Here is a 16,329-nt window from a genome sequence, read left to right as displayed (position 1 = left end):
TTTTCACCTGGGAACTTCCTTGGTCTCGCTTCATGAATATTTTCTTGCCCTTGTTGGGCTTTCGACCTCCAATTACAGATTTCTTTTCAGATCTAGAATGTGTTTTTCTTTTTAAAATTGAGGTATAATTGACCTACAACATTATATTAGTTTCAGGTGTAAAACATAATAATTCAATATTTGTATTATTGCAAAATTATTACCACAGTAAGTCTGGTTAACATCTGTCACCTACAAAGTTACAGAATTTTTTTGTGTGTGATGAGAAATTTTCAGATCTCTTCTCTTAGCAACTTCTAAGTATGCAATATGGTTTTCTTCAGTTGCCATACTTTACTGAAAGTATTTTCTTAAGTATACATTTTTATCCTCATTTATGATTCACTGTTCCATGTTATACTTCAAGAACATCTCTTATTTGTAGATTATTTGCCAGATCTAGGACCTTCCTTGTAATGTATTTATGAGCTCTTCAAAATGTCGATATTCATTTTACATTTGGGAGCATTTCTGAAGTGAATCTTTTCCATTATTGATTTTTCACATCGTCAGATCTGCCTTGCATTGTTTTTGGTATGGAAACTGCTGAATTTTTCCTTCTTTCATCACTATCCTCTCCTATATCATCCTGTTTCTAAGTTTATTCTTTTTTAATAGGGCCATGTCCTCTCAAATAATTTGGGGGCTTCCTACACTTCTGTGAACTCTGAGGCCAGATGTGTGACAGAAAGCTGAGGCCAAGTGCAAGGTGTGGACCATGCCGGTGAAGAGGAGACAGGACTCAAGTCAGAAAAAGCTGAGGGGATCAGGGTGATGGTGAATAGGGACAGGATGTGGGAAAAACATGTATGTTGGGGACAGTACTGAGCACTTTCCTTAGGGACCCCCGTTTTGTCTACAATAACCCTAAAAATGAGGCATTATTATCCCAACCCATCCCTCCACGTACCTGGCACTCTTACCTACAGTGAACTAGATGGGAATGGAGAGCTGGCCTCAGGAGAGCAAGATGGCCCTCTAGTCCCCAGACACTAGTGATACCTTACGTTTGTTCACACAAAAGTACTATTCTCACTAAAATTTTGTGAGATTGGCTGAAAAGGTAATTATCATTATCCCCAGAGACCAGGAAACCAGAATTCAGAGAAGCCTGACACTCAAACACTGTCTCTGGATTCCTGCACAGTCCTTGACGTCTGGAGCCAAGACGACCAGTGACAAAAACAGAGCAGCAGCCTCAGCACCTCCCAGGAATGACTTCATATCCTGTTGTGCAAGTTTCTGGAGCCTCTAGGTTAGAGTGTCCCAGGCACACCAGCGGCAGTTGGGGTTGGCGCACATGAAGGATGAGGAAGGCCAAGCTCCAGGATCTGCTCTGGATACTCTTCATCTCAGGTAAGGTGAGAAAGAGGCATGAGCAGGTGAGGCCTCTGCTCAGAACCTTGGGGATCCACCATGAGAAAAGCTTCCCTTCTCTTTGGAAGCCTGGGGGATGTGGCCACCCAGCATAGAGCCAGCCAATAGACTTGCCAGACTGGGTTCCTCTATCCAAACTTAACAGCATCAGAAGACTATATAGAGCCTGAGAACAGAAATAAAATGGGTGAATTATGAAAACAGTTTATCTGTGCATTTTGATATTGGCAAAGATAAGCACAACTCTGGGTGGGAAAATGCTAGAGTAAATCTAAACTTGACAAGATCCGAAATAATTTTGCTTGAGTTTGAAGTTTTGTTTTCTTATATTCCATCATGGTGCTTTTGATGTGACTGTCCATTAACCCCCAAAGACACAATTCATTCAACAATATTTCCAGGGACCTACTGTGGGCCAGGAAATCTGCTATTGTTGAGGAATAGCAGAACAAAAGAGAATGGAAGGGGCTTGGGGCCCACTTTTCTGGGGGCTGTGACTGCTGGCCACCATTGTCTGCTGATGTTGGAAGGTGGTTTTGCCCTCCATGGCTTGGCAGGTCTGCCCCATCACCACACCCTCACTTCTCTTGTTGTACAGCTCACACTTTGACTAAAGATGGAAGCATTTGGGGCTTTGGTTGTTCCTCCTCTTAATCCTTATGAATAAATTGGGAAAGTAACAAGTGAAAAGAAGGGTTTGCCTTGGAAAGACACGAAGATTACAGAGAAAGGGGACTTTCCAGGAATGCACTACTTTGAGTAAGGTCACAGATGCTTGCCTTGCAGAGCCTGCAAACACATAGCACTTTGAGTCTGGCTGGAGCTGGTGTGATATCCCAGATGGGCATCTAGGAGCTTGGTTCTCATTTGTGTTGTACTCATGTTTTTCCAAAGCAAAACTGGGAGAAGATGGGCGGTTGATGCTTGTGTACTTGCGTGCGAGAAAGCCAGTAGTATATATTTCATTGTGTCCTGTGGGGGTGGGTTTGGGTAACCTAAAGCCCCCCTCTATCTCCTGTATTCTAAGGAACAGAATCATTATGTACCATTCAGGTGTGGGCTGGGCCTGCTCTCACCCCAACCAGACAACTGCCTTGGGCAACATGGCTCCAGGGTTTAGAGCTGAGTTTGGGGTCAGACTATCCACACTTAAATCCTAACTCTACCACTTTCTACTGTGGAACTTTGGGCAAATCACTTAACAACCTCTGGGTTATTTAATAACCTTTCTGTGCCTCAATTTCCCTATCTCTGAAATAGGAATAATGGTAGTATCCACCTTAGAAGCTACAGAGCTTAAATGATAAATTTAGGAAGATTGCATGTGCTAGTACTTTTAAACACTTAGCAATAAAAGGTATTTGGAATTCCTTTCTTGCAGTGGTGCAAGAAATGGTGCACACATAGTACTTCGGTGCTGAGTGCTTTCTGTTTCCTTTCACAAGAGATAAGCAAGTGTGTGCACAATTTCAGACTCCTCCTGTAACTCCCACTCTCTTTGTCTACTTGGGCTGCTATCACAAAATACCACAGACTGGGTGGCTTATAAGGAACAGGTACTTATTTTTCATAGTTCTGGAGGCTAGAAGTTCAAGATCATACTGCCAGTTTGGTTGGGTTTTGATGAACGCCCTCTTCCAGGTTGTGGACTATGGACTTCTCACTATGTCCTCCCAGGGTGGATGGGGGGAGGGAGCTCTCTGGATCCCCTTTCATAAGGGCACTAATCCCTTTTGCGGGATCAGTCATGACCTAATCATCTCTCAAAGGCTTCACCTCCTAACACCATTACCTTAGGGTTTCGATTTCAACATATGAATTTTGTGCGGGGGACACACACATTAAGACTGTAGTGTCTACCTTGCCCAGGGAGTTGGCAAATAATTTATCTATAATCTTTATATTAATGTTACAGAGGGTAGAGAGAGGAGGTGTGCCTCTTCCTCGAAGCCCAGCACAGTGCCTGACACACAGTAGGTTCTCAGCCACTGATTGATGAATGAGTGAATGAATGAGTGAGCCAAACTTGGCTTAAGACAGCCCCCAGTCTTGGCTTGCCTGTTTCTTGGAGGGGAATTCCTGACCAGAATTCAGAGGACTTTTCAAGAAGCTTGTTTTCCACGTGTCCTTAGAAACTGCAGTCTGGTCCCAGAAGAACTGGCCTGGTTTCCTTTACAAAATCCTCAGGAGTCCACAGGTGGGCTGTAGTAATAGCCCAGGGGTAGCTGTTGGCATTTTACAATGGGCATTTTCAGAGTTACTGCCCAAGGATTAAATTGTGTGTGTGTTTGTGCAGTAGTAGTAATGTGCCATTAACAATGGCAATAGTAGTTGTTGGTAGTGGTAACCTGATACACAGTTTGACCCAACATTACTGTCCAGCCCATTATTTGGTATTCCATAGAAGAAAGTAACTCAGGTTTGAGTGGATAAACTGTAGATACTGTGGATAAGTTATAGAATGCTTTGTGTCCAGCCAAAAATAAGATCTAGATCTTACTTCCACTCAACTTGTCCCTCCCATTTACAAAGCTCCCTTGGAACAGATCAGAATTGATCTCTTTCCCCTACTTAGATGAAGTTCCCCTAGCTGTTTGGAGGAATCACTGTTTGCTACTATCACGTCTTTACATCCACTCATCACCCTATATGTCCTTGTCTATAATCTTCCCTTCTATCATACCCTTGTCATTCATGGCGTTGGCACATATTCCATGTTCTGCCTCCAATCAGGAGATTTTTTTCCTCTCAAGAACATACATTTATGAAAGTTTGCACAAAGCATATGAGGTCTAGCTCTTGGAGTAAAAGAAAAATTACTCACAGTTAAAAGATCTGGAATCTAGTGCTGACTTGCAGGGAAGGTTGCATTTTCTCTGAAAGCCTTGAGGATCTCGTCTGAAAAAAAGAGTGGTATAACAAGAAAAAGAGGTTGTTTCTCTCTTTTTTCCAAAGAGACGAAAACTATTCCTCATGGAGTCTAACTCTGATTCCCTGCTTACAGAACTCCAAGCTGCAAATGAACCACGTGAAGAACAGTATGTCTTAGCTGTGGGAGAGACCCTGAATGTACAATGTCCTTTCTCCATCCAGAAGTACTACAACAGCCGGAAAGCTTGGCAGAAGCTGATGGATAGAGGGGAGCCCCTGACACTGGTTTTCACAGAGAGTGTTTCAGGGAATCCCAGTCAAGTCCGGATGGGCAGGTACTTTCTAGAAGACATCCCTAATGAGGCCATACTAAATGTCCGAATGACCAATCTTCAAGCGGCAGATTCAGGACTGTATCGGTGTGTGATCTACCACCCTCCCAAGGACCCTGACATCCTGTCCCCCCTTGTCCGCCTGGTTGTGATCAAGGGTGAGTGACCTGGAGTGGGGTAAGAGAATGGGGAAAGCCAGGCCAGCTGGGGGTATGGGTGGTGGTGGTAGCACGAGCAGGGCTGTGGCTCAGGATTTCTAGCAGCCTGGCCTCTCTCAGAAGCTCCTTGTCTCTCATTTGAGGTCCTTGAGAGACATTTGGTCTCAAAGTAAGAAGCTACCACTTAGAGTAGCAGAGCTTAATTTGGGGTGCTATTATAGGAAGTGGGATACTTCCTACAATATGAAAGATGAGTGGTAGACTTGGACAATTTAGTCTCATTCCTTAGGTCTCCAAATGGAAGTCATTTCTTTGGGAAGCCTCTGTGATCCACTATTTCCTTCTCAGGGTACATTTGATGACCTTCCTGTGTGTTTCCAAAGCAGTGCTTCTCAGACTTTACTGTGGGCACAAAACCCCTGGAGATCTTATTTAAAAAGCAACCTCTGATACAAGAGGTCTAGGGGGGGACCTAGATTCAGCATTTCTGATGTGCTTGCACATGATGCTACTGCTGAGGCTGGTCCTTGGTTCCCATTTTGGGTAGCAAAGCTCCAGAGCTCACTTTGTGTCCTCTCTCATAGATGATGCTGTCTCACTGGGTAGTAGTGGCCTGCTTATTTATTTGCCTCCCATGCTCATCTGTGAGTACCTTGAGAAAGGGGCCTGTGCCTTTCTCAGCTCTGTATCCCTAGCAGCTAATGTAATGCCTGGTTCCTCAGTAGATGTTAATTGGAGAAATTAAGGAAGTTTCAAGTTTCTAGTAACTGGGGAATCCTAAACCTAAGGAAGACAAGGCTCATATGCAATATATTAATAAAAGATAATTTGAAAAGCAGCACACTACAGGTTCAGGTGAGGGCAAGGCAGAGAATGGTACAAGGTAGAGTAATTAGGGAATTATTCTTGAAGAAGGTGGAGGCATATGGACTGGTGAAGAATAGCAGGAAAATGCATTTCGCTTGAAAATTCAATTCCCCCAATTCCTACCCCCTCTCTGTCCTTACCCATCTTCCACCCTCCTTCCTTCTTTCTCTCTCTCCCCTTCTCTGCCTTCCTTCCTTATTCCTTTTTTCCTTTCTCTGACCTAGGCTGACCTCACACTCATTTTTAATCCTAGCAAAAGACAAACTTGCTTCATGAATGGCTGTGTTCATTTCCCTCCTCAGTTTCATTTACCCAGCTACCCATCCATCCATCCATCCATCCATCTTTCCTTTCATCTAACCATCCTTCCTCCCTGCCTTCCTTCTATTCATCCTTCCAAACATCTATCCACTCATCCACTTCCCAACAATTCATCCATCAACTTATCCATCGATTTATCCATTATGCTTTCTTGCAGATCCTTTAGACATCACTGTCTCAGACCAGAATCCTACGCAGAACTTGGTTCAGATTTCCACCTTTTCTCCTACCACCACCAAGGCCCAGAGCACACTCTTTACTATTCCCAGGACTGTGACCCAACTCCTACCCAAATCAACTGCTGACATTTCCTCTCCCGGCTTTGGAGTCAACATCACAAATGTGACGGATGTTACCAGCTATGGTTTCAGGTCTCTGGGCCTCCTGGTTTGATTCCAAGTCCATCTGCTTAAGACATGGGGAGTGATGGATAGGGGTGTGGGCAGGGCAGAAGCAGACTTGAGTCTACTAAGTCTGGTGAAAGTTTCCTGGGGAGGAAGCAGGTGGTGCTAGAGGGGGAGGATGCTGTTGATGAGGCTGCCCATCTCCTTGGTTCACCCTGTTTCCTTGCTTACTAGAGGAGTAAGGAGAGGGAAAAGATGTCTTTGCTGAATTCCACTGGGTCTCAGCCAACCCCACCAGCCTAATGGTATAGTGGAGTGTAGGACCCTGGATTCTAATGCCAGCCACATGGGTTGGCTGTGTGACTTTGGGTGAATCATGAAGGTTCTGTGGTTTGTTTCCTTATCTTTAGGGAGGCTAGAAAATGCAGAGCTGGAAGTGATAATCTAGCCCAACTGCTCTCGGCAGCTGTTGTGTGTTAGGATTACCTGGAGTGCTTGCTTTTGCTTTGGTTTGTGTTTAATACCGATACATGTGCCCTCCTGTAGACCAATAGATCAGGATTTCTGGAAATGGGGTTGGTCTCAACATTGTTGGTGAGATCTTCAGGAGATTTCTTAATGTGCAGGCAAAGCAAAGAACCATTAACTTGGCATGCATACCCTTCTTTACAGTTTATTATTAGATGTTGATTTATCTCTGAAAGTGTTTATCATTAAATATTGTATTGACGGAGAAATACGTATCCATATTGCCATTAATCTAACATGTCTGATCTCCACATTCTCTTTCAGTCTTTATTCATGTTCATACATATTTAATATAGCAGTAATTCTAATTATAAACATTGCCATTATTTTTCTATTTTAAAACTCTTCTTTGATGTTGCTATCTAGACTTCATGATTATAATTCAAACAAATGCATCCTTTTCTAGCAATGAAAAAGCCATGACTTACATCTTAACTTGTTTGTCTTTAGACACTGAGATCGTTTTAATTTTTTTATAGTATTGATAACTTCGAGATGAACATTTTCACAGATGTCTTTTTTCTTTTAAATTATTCATTCAAAAGAAATTCCCTTAAGAGAATGTGAACATTTATATTGCTTTGTATACATATTGCCAAATGGTCTTCAAAGTTTGCAAACAATTTGTGTTGTGATCCATAATGTAGAAGAGAAGCAGTTGTCACTGCAAGGATCTTTTGCCCACAAGGATTTAGTACTTGGAAATTATTCCTGCTAAGTTGGACATGAATTATCACGTGCTTTCATTTCTTTCCTGCTGTGGACTAGGAGCACCATGAGGGTAGAGGCAGAACTTCTCCACCCCATCCACCCCAAATAGTTGTTTTGCTGACCCCAGTGTCTGGTACATAGTAGGTGCTTATTAAATCTTTGTGGACTAAATAAATGATCTGGTGAGAATCATCATTTTTCTTTTCAAGTTACTTTGATTTTTCCAGGATGTAAGTTGAGAGTACCTACTTTGGCCCACATTGCTACTAGAGGCTGCCCCAGGCCTATTAACTTTTTTAACTAACTAATATGAACTATTCTCTCAGTCAGAATCCAGCCAGGGAAGCAGAAGTCACTGAGATGTTTGAAAAAGAAATGTTTTGTATGGGGAGTTATTTGCCTCCGCAGTGAAAGAAGTGAGCTTCCAATCTGGGGAGGGATGGGATGGGGGCACTTCAGAGGAAGCCACCATCATGCTGTGTTAGGGTGGGTTCCCTGGAAGCAGGCAGTGGGAAAAGTCTTGTACAAATGTAGGAAGTGATCCCAGGTAAATCCAGGAAGTGGGACCAGGAGAGAAAGAAGCTTAGCAAGGGTGTCATCACCAAGCTGAGTCACATAGCGGGGAACTTTGGGGCTCAGTCCTGCAGGGGACTTCTGGGGGACCCATGGGCTTGTCTATATCAGAGGCTGGGGAGCTGGAGTATTTATACTCCCAAATTTCCAGTCCCCTGTTAGGGGCGGCCCAGGGGCACATGAATTCCCAGGCACTGGGGTGGTGAGGGTGGTCTGGCAGCTTGTGCTCAGGCTCTAGAGGGGTACCTGCTGGCCCTCAAGAGTGGACACACTCCAGGAGCTCGGCCCATGAAAATGTGAAAGGGTTGGGAGGACAGGGGAGACCCGAAAGTCAAGGTAGCCCAGCGGAGGTGGGGCCTTGGGACCGTGGGCTGAACACTCACCTGGGAGAGTGCTACTATAACCACAAATGGCTAGGAGCTGTCAGGGGCTGAACTTGACCATAGTTCCAGGTGATGGAGGAGATGGAAGACAGGGAGGGAGGTTCCACAAGCCAGAGGAAGGGTGGGGATTTCAGCATAAAAGGAGCCTCTGGCACTTTCTATCGCCATTCTGTCATTTCTCTCTCTGCGACCTTGCACATTTGCTTTTAAGTTTTGTATGGGCAAATGTGTTGATTTTTAAATTATTGCTTTGCTTTATTCTTTCATATGCTTAATTCTATTTCCTGGCAACATCTCTAGGTTTTGGTTTTTTTTTTTTCCATTTTACTTAAATCTTTATTCCATCTTGGGGTGGGGGGCTGTATTTTGTTAAATGGTATAAATTGTACAAAAGATGATTTTTTCTTCATATTATGATGCAGATACCACCAGATTATTTACTAAACAATCCTTGCCTACCTCCTGGGCTGCCAGATTTCCTTAGATGTTAAATTCATATACAACATTAGGTCAAAATCTATGCTTCTCTTTGTTTTGCTGCCATCTGTTTCTTTTTTTGCCCTGTGTCTTATCATGCAGATTAGTTGTGCTGTAATCTGTTTCCATATCGCTGAGTCTAGACAGGCCATGTTTCCTCACTCATGGGTATCTCTTTCTTACAGTATCCACTGATGCTTTCTCAGGACTTTTAGAATCATTACACTAAAATCTGTAAAAATTCATGATAGGATTTGGGCAAGGATTGGATTCTTCTGTTTATAGATGGGGAAACAAGAGGCCAGAGTGGTGAGATGGTTCTCCCAGGAAGTAAGCCATGTTGCGGGGACTAGAAACCAGGCTTCCTTGCTGCCATCCTGGTGAGGAAGAAGAGCACAGACAGCCTGCCCTTTCTCTCAGATGCCTCCTCTGCATATGGGCTTCATGCACCTTACTAAATATATTTCCAGTTAGTAGTTTTAGGTAATGGACACACTAAAGGCACAGGGCTAGTCAGTATGGGGACAAGAGCTAGAAGGGCCCAAGCAGATAAGAGAAGGGGCATGAAGGACTTCTGTAAACACTCAGGTGTGAGGCGCACCAGCACTAACAGCAGCTGACATCTCTTCTTTCCCCCAGGGTTCCCATGATCAACATCATCATTCTTGTGCTGTGTGGACTCCTGAGCAAGAGCTTGGTCTTCACTGTCCTTCTTGCTGTCACGCAGAGATCATTTGGACCCTAGGCCAGTGAAACCATGAGAATGACCTCTGACCTTCAGTCACATCCTTCTGGCAGTTGTTCCAGAGGAGGGGTGTGAGGGGAAAGGCAAGGAGGAGCAATGACATGAATTGACTCTGTAACACAGATTATTTCTAAGGCTCATGTCTCACGTCAGCCCTGCCAGCTCCCCTCGCTACACCAATAACCTTGGGTGTGTGTTTTGCTCCCTCCGAAGAGAAGACACAGCTGCGAACACGCCCATTCCACCAGTGGCTTGGGATTTGCCTTGAATAAAGACAGAGTCCAATGCTCTTCACTGTTGCTGTCGTGTGGTGGTTGTGAGGTAGAGAGCACCACCACTAATGCTGCCCTTGTACTTGGCCTGGGCCATAACGTTTTGGCCTGACCTGGATAGATGTCTTATTAAGGAAGCATCTTGTTCTCCCCGTCCCTGAACCTTCCTCTCCTCTAGAATCAGATGCTTGGGTTTCTCTCTTCATCTGTGGCCATCCCCTACATTCCCAGAGAAGGGGTTTGAAAACCACAGAATGAGGAGAAGACAAGACACTCTTTCTCCTTCTGCTCCTCCCCCTGCTCTCTCTCTTTTTCTAAGATAAAGATATAAATCTCAGAGAAAAAAAAAAAAGATAATCTAACTGGCGAAACCAGGAGGCAACACACAGCTGAAGCCACAGCTGAGGTCATAGCAGAAGACAGTCAAGGGGTCTGATCACCGTTTAGAATTCTGCACCCAATTACTGTGTGTGTGTGTGTGTGTGTGTGTGTGTGTGTTCACACACATGAATGTGCCCGTGTTTTGGGAAGGGGTGGTTTTCCCACACCAACAAGCAATTCTTGGACACCAGGTAGGTGTTCTGTAATTTAACTCAATTCTAATACTATCTACCCAAAGCCGCACCAGATTCCATAGATTGGGGGCTCAGTTCCATAAGACTCCCCCTCCCTATCTTTAGATGCCGTTGGTGAGCACTTGTGCTTCTGACCCACCTATTATAGGAGTTCCCAGTGATCCCCTCCTTGGGTTCCATTATTTTGTTAGAACAACTTGCAGAACTCAGAAACATTTTACTTACCAGATTATTGGCATTTTATAAAAGAATATTAAAGAATATGAATAGACAGCCATATGAATAAATAAATAAGGTGAGGTCCTGAACAGAAGGGTTTCTGTCCCCATGGCATTTGGAGCCCAGCACAGTGGCACACGGAAATATTCTGGTTTCCCAGCCTGGAAACACTCTGAACTCCCTTCTTTTTTGTTTTTGTTTTGTTTTTTTTTTTTTTTTTCTTAATGGAAGCTTCATTATATAGGCATGATTGATGAATTCATTGGCCATTGGTGACTGATTCAATCTCCAGCTCCTCTTTCCTCCCCAGAAATCAGGGGGTGAGGTCGAACTTTCCAACACTGTTTTCAAGGTCGGTTCCTCAGGCAACAGCCCCCATCCTTCTGGTATTTCCAAAAGTCACCTCACAGACATAAACTTAGGTGTGGTAGAAAGGGGCTTGTTAGGAACAACACACTTGTGTCACGTTTATGGCTCTGAAGTGCTTTTAGGAACTGAGGACAAGAGACTAAATATGACAGAAGAAGGTCCCACTGCTCTTACAGCTCAGGAAATTTCATGGATTTGGGGAGCTGTGATCCACAACTATAGATGAAGTCCAAATATATGTGAGAGATGTATTTTAATTATCTGAATGACCAAACACATATTTCTTATAATTCACAATATCACACAATCTAGTGATGTTGCCATTGGTGCCACTGCCCTTGGACACTTGAAACCACCACATCATTGGCACCATGCTATTCCCGGACTCTCAATGTTTAAATTTCTTATGTGTCAGTCATCTCCAACTGGCCTTAACACCTTGCATCACACCTTTAGGATTCTGAATCCTAGGAAGAATCTTGCATTTGCCCAAGCTTAGGTCAAGACATATGCCTGGCACTTAGATGCAGGAGAAATATTTGCCTCCATACTCAGTAGTAGAGGAAGTAACACTCTGCACCCTAGTGAGACCTGTGCATTGAGGCATGTCCCCCAGGTGTAGAAGGTATTGGGTGCTGGAGAGCCAAAAGGTAACAAATATATCTGATCTGTTGTAGTTATTCTTAGTACCATCATGTTTGTGGTCTCCATCCTCTGCCTAGGCTGGGAGTTCAGGGAACTACACACTTTGCATCTAGGATGAGTACCCGAGGAACCACTTTTTACAGGTATCCCCTCTTTGGACCGCTTGCCTCAGAATCCCCTGGGCTGCTAGTTAAAATGCAGATTGCTGAGCTTTCCCAGACCTACCAAATCGGAATCTCTGGGGGTGCAACTCAGGCATGTAAATGCTTGCCAACTTCCTGAGTGATTTAACCACATGCCCATACTTGAGAACCACAGTATGGAGCAAGAGTAAAGAAGGCAAGTCATCAGCAAGGTTTGAGGTCTGTCTTGAAGGACAGGACAAATTCGGATGCACAGCGCCATTCCAAATGGGGGAATGGCAAAGGCGTTGCAGGATGTAGTGGTCAGTGGTCAAGGATGGGAAAGTCCTGGTGACCTGAGGAAATAAGTGGAGCAGAGGTGGGACGTCAGATGGGTGGGTCCAAACTTGCTATGGTGGAGAATGGGGAGCTCTCCAGTGTTGACCAATGGGGTTGTGACGTAATGAAAGCAGGAAGGAAGATGTCACAAGGGCAGTGATCACTCTTTTCTCTTCTGCATTTTCCTGAGCTGCTCCCTCTTCACACTTCCTTTCTTAATTGCAAAGTAATAGTCAAGCCTCTCAGGGTTTATGGAAAACAGTCCTGTGGGGACAGCATCCTCCAGCATCTGGAAAAGCCCTGGGATGCCCAGGACCCAGTGGATCCTGGGACCGGGTTAGGATGGAGGGGACAGGGCTATGGGGGTGGCCATGGCTGCTGCTGCTGCTTTTCTGGGCCTCAGGTAAGGAGATGCAGGGGGAGGGATGCGGATGGCTGAAGGGGTACCTGTGAAGAGGGGTTTCTCTCCCTTCTTTAGAAGGGACTGGATGGGATCAGGGTGTATGCTAGACACAGGAAAGAGACATGAAAGTAATGGATACACCTGTCCCAGTAGGAACTGGGTGATGAAACAGAATCTGGAGGTTCCTCTAGTGCACTGTGAAGTTGAGAAATTATGTGAAGTCATCCAAACAACCTCTCATCACTGTGCTGATTCCTGGAAGATGTAAAGTGTAAGACAAAGTCTCTCCTTAAAAGAATTAGGCACTGAGGTAGAGGAGGCATGAATATAAAGGAAAGGTAAATTAAAAAAGGGGAAAGTCATAGCATGAAGACAAAAATACAGTGGAAGTCCCTCTAGCAATGCCAGAGAGGCCATGTGGAAAAGAGGTGGAAGTTTCTGGAATCAGACAGAACAAGGTTCAAATCCCAAAATCAGATATGCTACTTCTACATTTGTGACCTTAGGAAGTCCTCCAACTTCTCTGAGCCTCAGTGTCTACATTTGCAAATAGCACCTATTCCATATTTATTTGTACATGGTACCTATTTCAGAGGGTTGTCCTAAGAGTTAAGTAGCAGACTGATGTAAAATGCTTAGGTTCAGTATTTAGGGCATAGTAAGTGACTTAATAAAAGTTTGGTGGATGATGATGGTGGTGGTGGTGCAAGCCGGTGCAGGGTGATTAGTGGTATTAAGGGTTGAAAGGTGAAAGAGATTAGTGCAGGTGGAATTGTTCAGGTAGACTCTACTCTGGGACCAGAAGGGACAGATGTGGGTGGAGAGGAGTGGGGAGAGCATTCAGCTGGGGGATGGCAGGAGCTAGTATGAAGTACTGTGTACTGGAAAGCAAGGGACCTGTCTGGGGAAGCACGAGTAGAATAGAATGTGGGTTGTAAAACTAGTTCAGTTCTTTTTTACTTTTTTTTTTTTTACCATTTTATTAAAATTTTTCCATCTACAAAATATAGAAAGAATAGCCACCATAAACTTATTACCTAGATTCAGGCATTCAACCATAATTGATATTTTGCCCTATTTGCTCCATATATATGTACATTGCTAAGTATATATATTATTATATATTATATATTTATATTTATTTATAAAATTGCTGAACTATTTCAAAATAATTTACAGAAATCCTACAAAACAGGAACCAACAAATGTTGGCAAGGATGTGGAGAAAGGGGAACCCTCTTGCACTATTGGTGGGAATGCAAGTTGATACAGCCACTGGGGAAAACAGTGTGGAGGTTTCTCAAGAAGTTAAAAATAGAGCTACCCTATGACCCAGCGATTGCACTACTGGGTATTTACCCCAAAGATACAGATGTAGTGAAAAGAAGGGCCACATGCACCCCAATGATCATAGCAGCAATATCCACAAGAGCCAAACTGTGGAAGGAGCCGAGATGCCCTTCAACAGAATGGGTGAAGAAGATGTGGTCCATATACACAATGGAATATTATTCAGCCATCAGAAAAGATGAATATCCACCATTTGCATCAATATGGATGGAACTCGGGATTATGTTAAGTGAAGTAAGTGAAACAGAGAAAGACAATTATCTTGTGGTTTCACTTATATGTGGAACATAAGCAATAGCACAGAGGACTACAAGGGACGGGAGGGAAATCTGAAGTGGGGAGAAATCAGAGGGAGATGAACCATAAGAAACTATGGACCCCTGGGAAACAATCTGGGGGTTTCAGAGGGGAAGAGATAACAGGCTGATGAGTACTAAGGAGGACAGGTGCTATCATGAGCACTGAGTATTATACCTAACTAATGAATCATTGAATACCTCATCAAAGACTAATTATACACTGTATAAATACACTGTGTAAATATACACTGTACTATACAGTGGCTAACTGAACATAATAAAAAAATAATAATTAAAAAAAGAAATCCCAAATTACTCATAAATGTTTGTTGGAGTTCCTAATACTTTTGATCTATGACCTTGTATCTGCACTGGGGTCTGCAGATGTAGGGATGGTGGAAGAAACATTTACTCAGTGAAGCACTTCGACTTCTCATTCCAGGATTCCAAGCTGTAGGTGAAGGGGAGAGACAAAAGTCCCTTTTGGGAGGAAAGAACTGAACATCATTTTCCACTCCTCCAGCCTGAAGGCCTGGCAGCGGGAGAGGAGCCAGGGCCCCCCGGAGACACTAGTGCACATGAACACTAGGAGCAAAGACCTAAACTGGGCCCAGGCCGGAAGATACCTCTTGAAACATTGTCCCAGGGAAGCTGTATGCAAGGTCACAGTGACAGAGCTCTGGCGGAAGGACTTGGGGCTGTACCAGTGGGTAAACGACCTCTTACCTCAGAACCCCCATGTCCTGTCCAAACAGATTCGGTTGATAGAGTGCAAAGGTGAGAAGCAGCGAGACCCAGGACAGGGAAGGGGTTTTGTGGAGGATGACCTCAATCACAGGCAGGGGCCCCATCTGCCGGGAGGGCTGCTTTGAGATGGCTCAGAGTAATGGGAAAAGGCCCAAAATCATCTGCCGGGAGGGCTGCTTTGAGATGGCTCAGAGTAATGGGAAAAGGCCCAAAATCAGTGCACCTGGGTCTTCCACACTCACATTTTGTGAGTTGGAGAAAGCTGATAGCAGCTTCATATTCCTTTTCTCTGGTTATTGGGGAAAACTCTAAGTTAATGTGGCTAAAGAAACTGAGTCTAGTACAGATTGCTCCTGCCCGAAGGAAATATTAGTCTCACAGGGGAGACAAAACATAATCTTCTGGAAAGGGTACCTGCAGTAATGACTGAGTTTGTACTGAACTCAGTCAGACTGATTTTTAGTTAGGTTAAAACAAACAAACAAAGGTTTCTTTCTGGGGTGGCCTCGGCCTCCCCAGAGATAAATGGACGTTCCCTCAGGGCATTGGGGGGAGTTCTTCTTTATTCTTCTTGACTTTTTCTTCAGTGATCCAGGTGGAGAAAGGTATGGCAGTTGCTGACCACAGAAAGAAACTTAATATACTGGGTGGGGAGATACATGGAGGTGATGGATGTTGTCCACCCAACCCACAGTAGGAAGGAAGGCCTGAAATGAGAATTTTGGAGTATAGAAGATGGGCTGGGGCAGGGTGGGGGAGGGGAGGCGGGCAGGAGGGAGGTTCCCTGCCTCATGGACAAGCTCCAGGTCAGGTTGGAGGCAAGAGCAGAAGGACCCTTGTGGCAGGTGAGTGGTTCACTTGACTGCGATGGGCTGGGAGGACATGGGTGCTAAGAGCCAAAAGATTAGACCAGGCTCACTGGACGAGACTCTAGAGGCTGAGGCCAGCTGGATGTCGCAGAGATATATAAGAATGGAGTCAGGAAACATAGGTTCCAGAGCTTATTTTGTCAGCTGAGTGACCTTGGCCACTCCCTGTCACTCTGTTCCTTGGGGGATTGGACTGGATGGTATTGAATAGTCCTTCTACCTTTGACCTTTCATGACCCTGTGAATGTTTCTCTCTCAAACAGAGTATAGTCCCTGGCAAGGATTTTGGGAGAGGGCTACTCAGCATGTAGAAGAAAAAAGAGGTTGCTTTCTGGTTCAGAGTAGGTCAGCTGGGTTGTGCAGACAGGCTGGCAAGCTCAGGGATGCTGAGCCA

At 44.4% G+C, this 16,329-nt stretch overlaps 1 protein-coding gene across 1 annotated transcript; it reads left to right on the top strand.

Annotated features, from left to right (window-relative positions):
• Positions 1-1,283: 1,283 nt before the first annotated feature.
• On the top strand, positions 1,284-10,019 carry TREM1 (triggering receptor expressed on myeloid cells 1). Its single transcript, XM_080806415.1, has 4 exons — positions 1,284-1,395; positions 4,421-4,777; positions 6,123-6,336; positions 9,621-10,019. The coding sequence occupies exons 1-4, from the start codon at positions 1,347-1,349 to the stop codon at positions 9,724-9,726; spliced, it is 726 nt and encodes a 241-aa protein (XP_080662541.1). The 5' UTR covers positions 1,284-1,346; the 3' UTR covers positions 9,727-10,019.
• Positions 10,020-16,329: the final 6,310 nt, after the last annotated feature.

This window comes from Martes martes, assembly GCF_963455335.1.
Source record: "Martes martes genome assembly, chromosome: 6".
NCBI lineage: Eukaryota > Metazoa > Chordata > Mammalia > Carnivora > Mustelidae > Martes > Martes martes.
The sequence above is the reverse complement of the archived record's forward strand: the minus strand, read 5'-3'. Positions and strand labels throughout refer to the sequence as shown.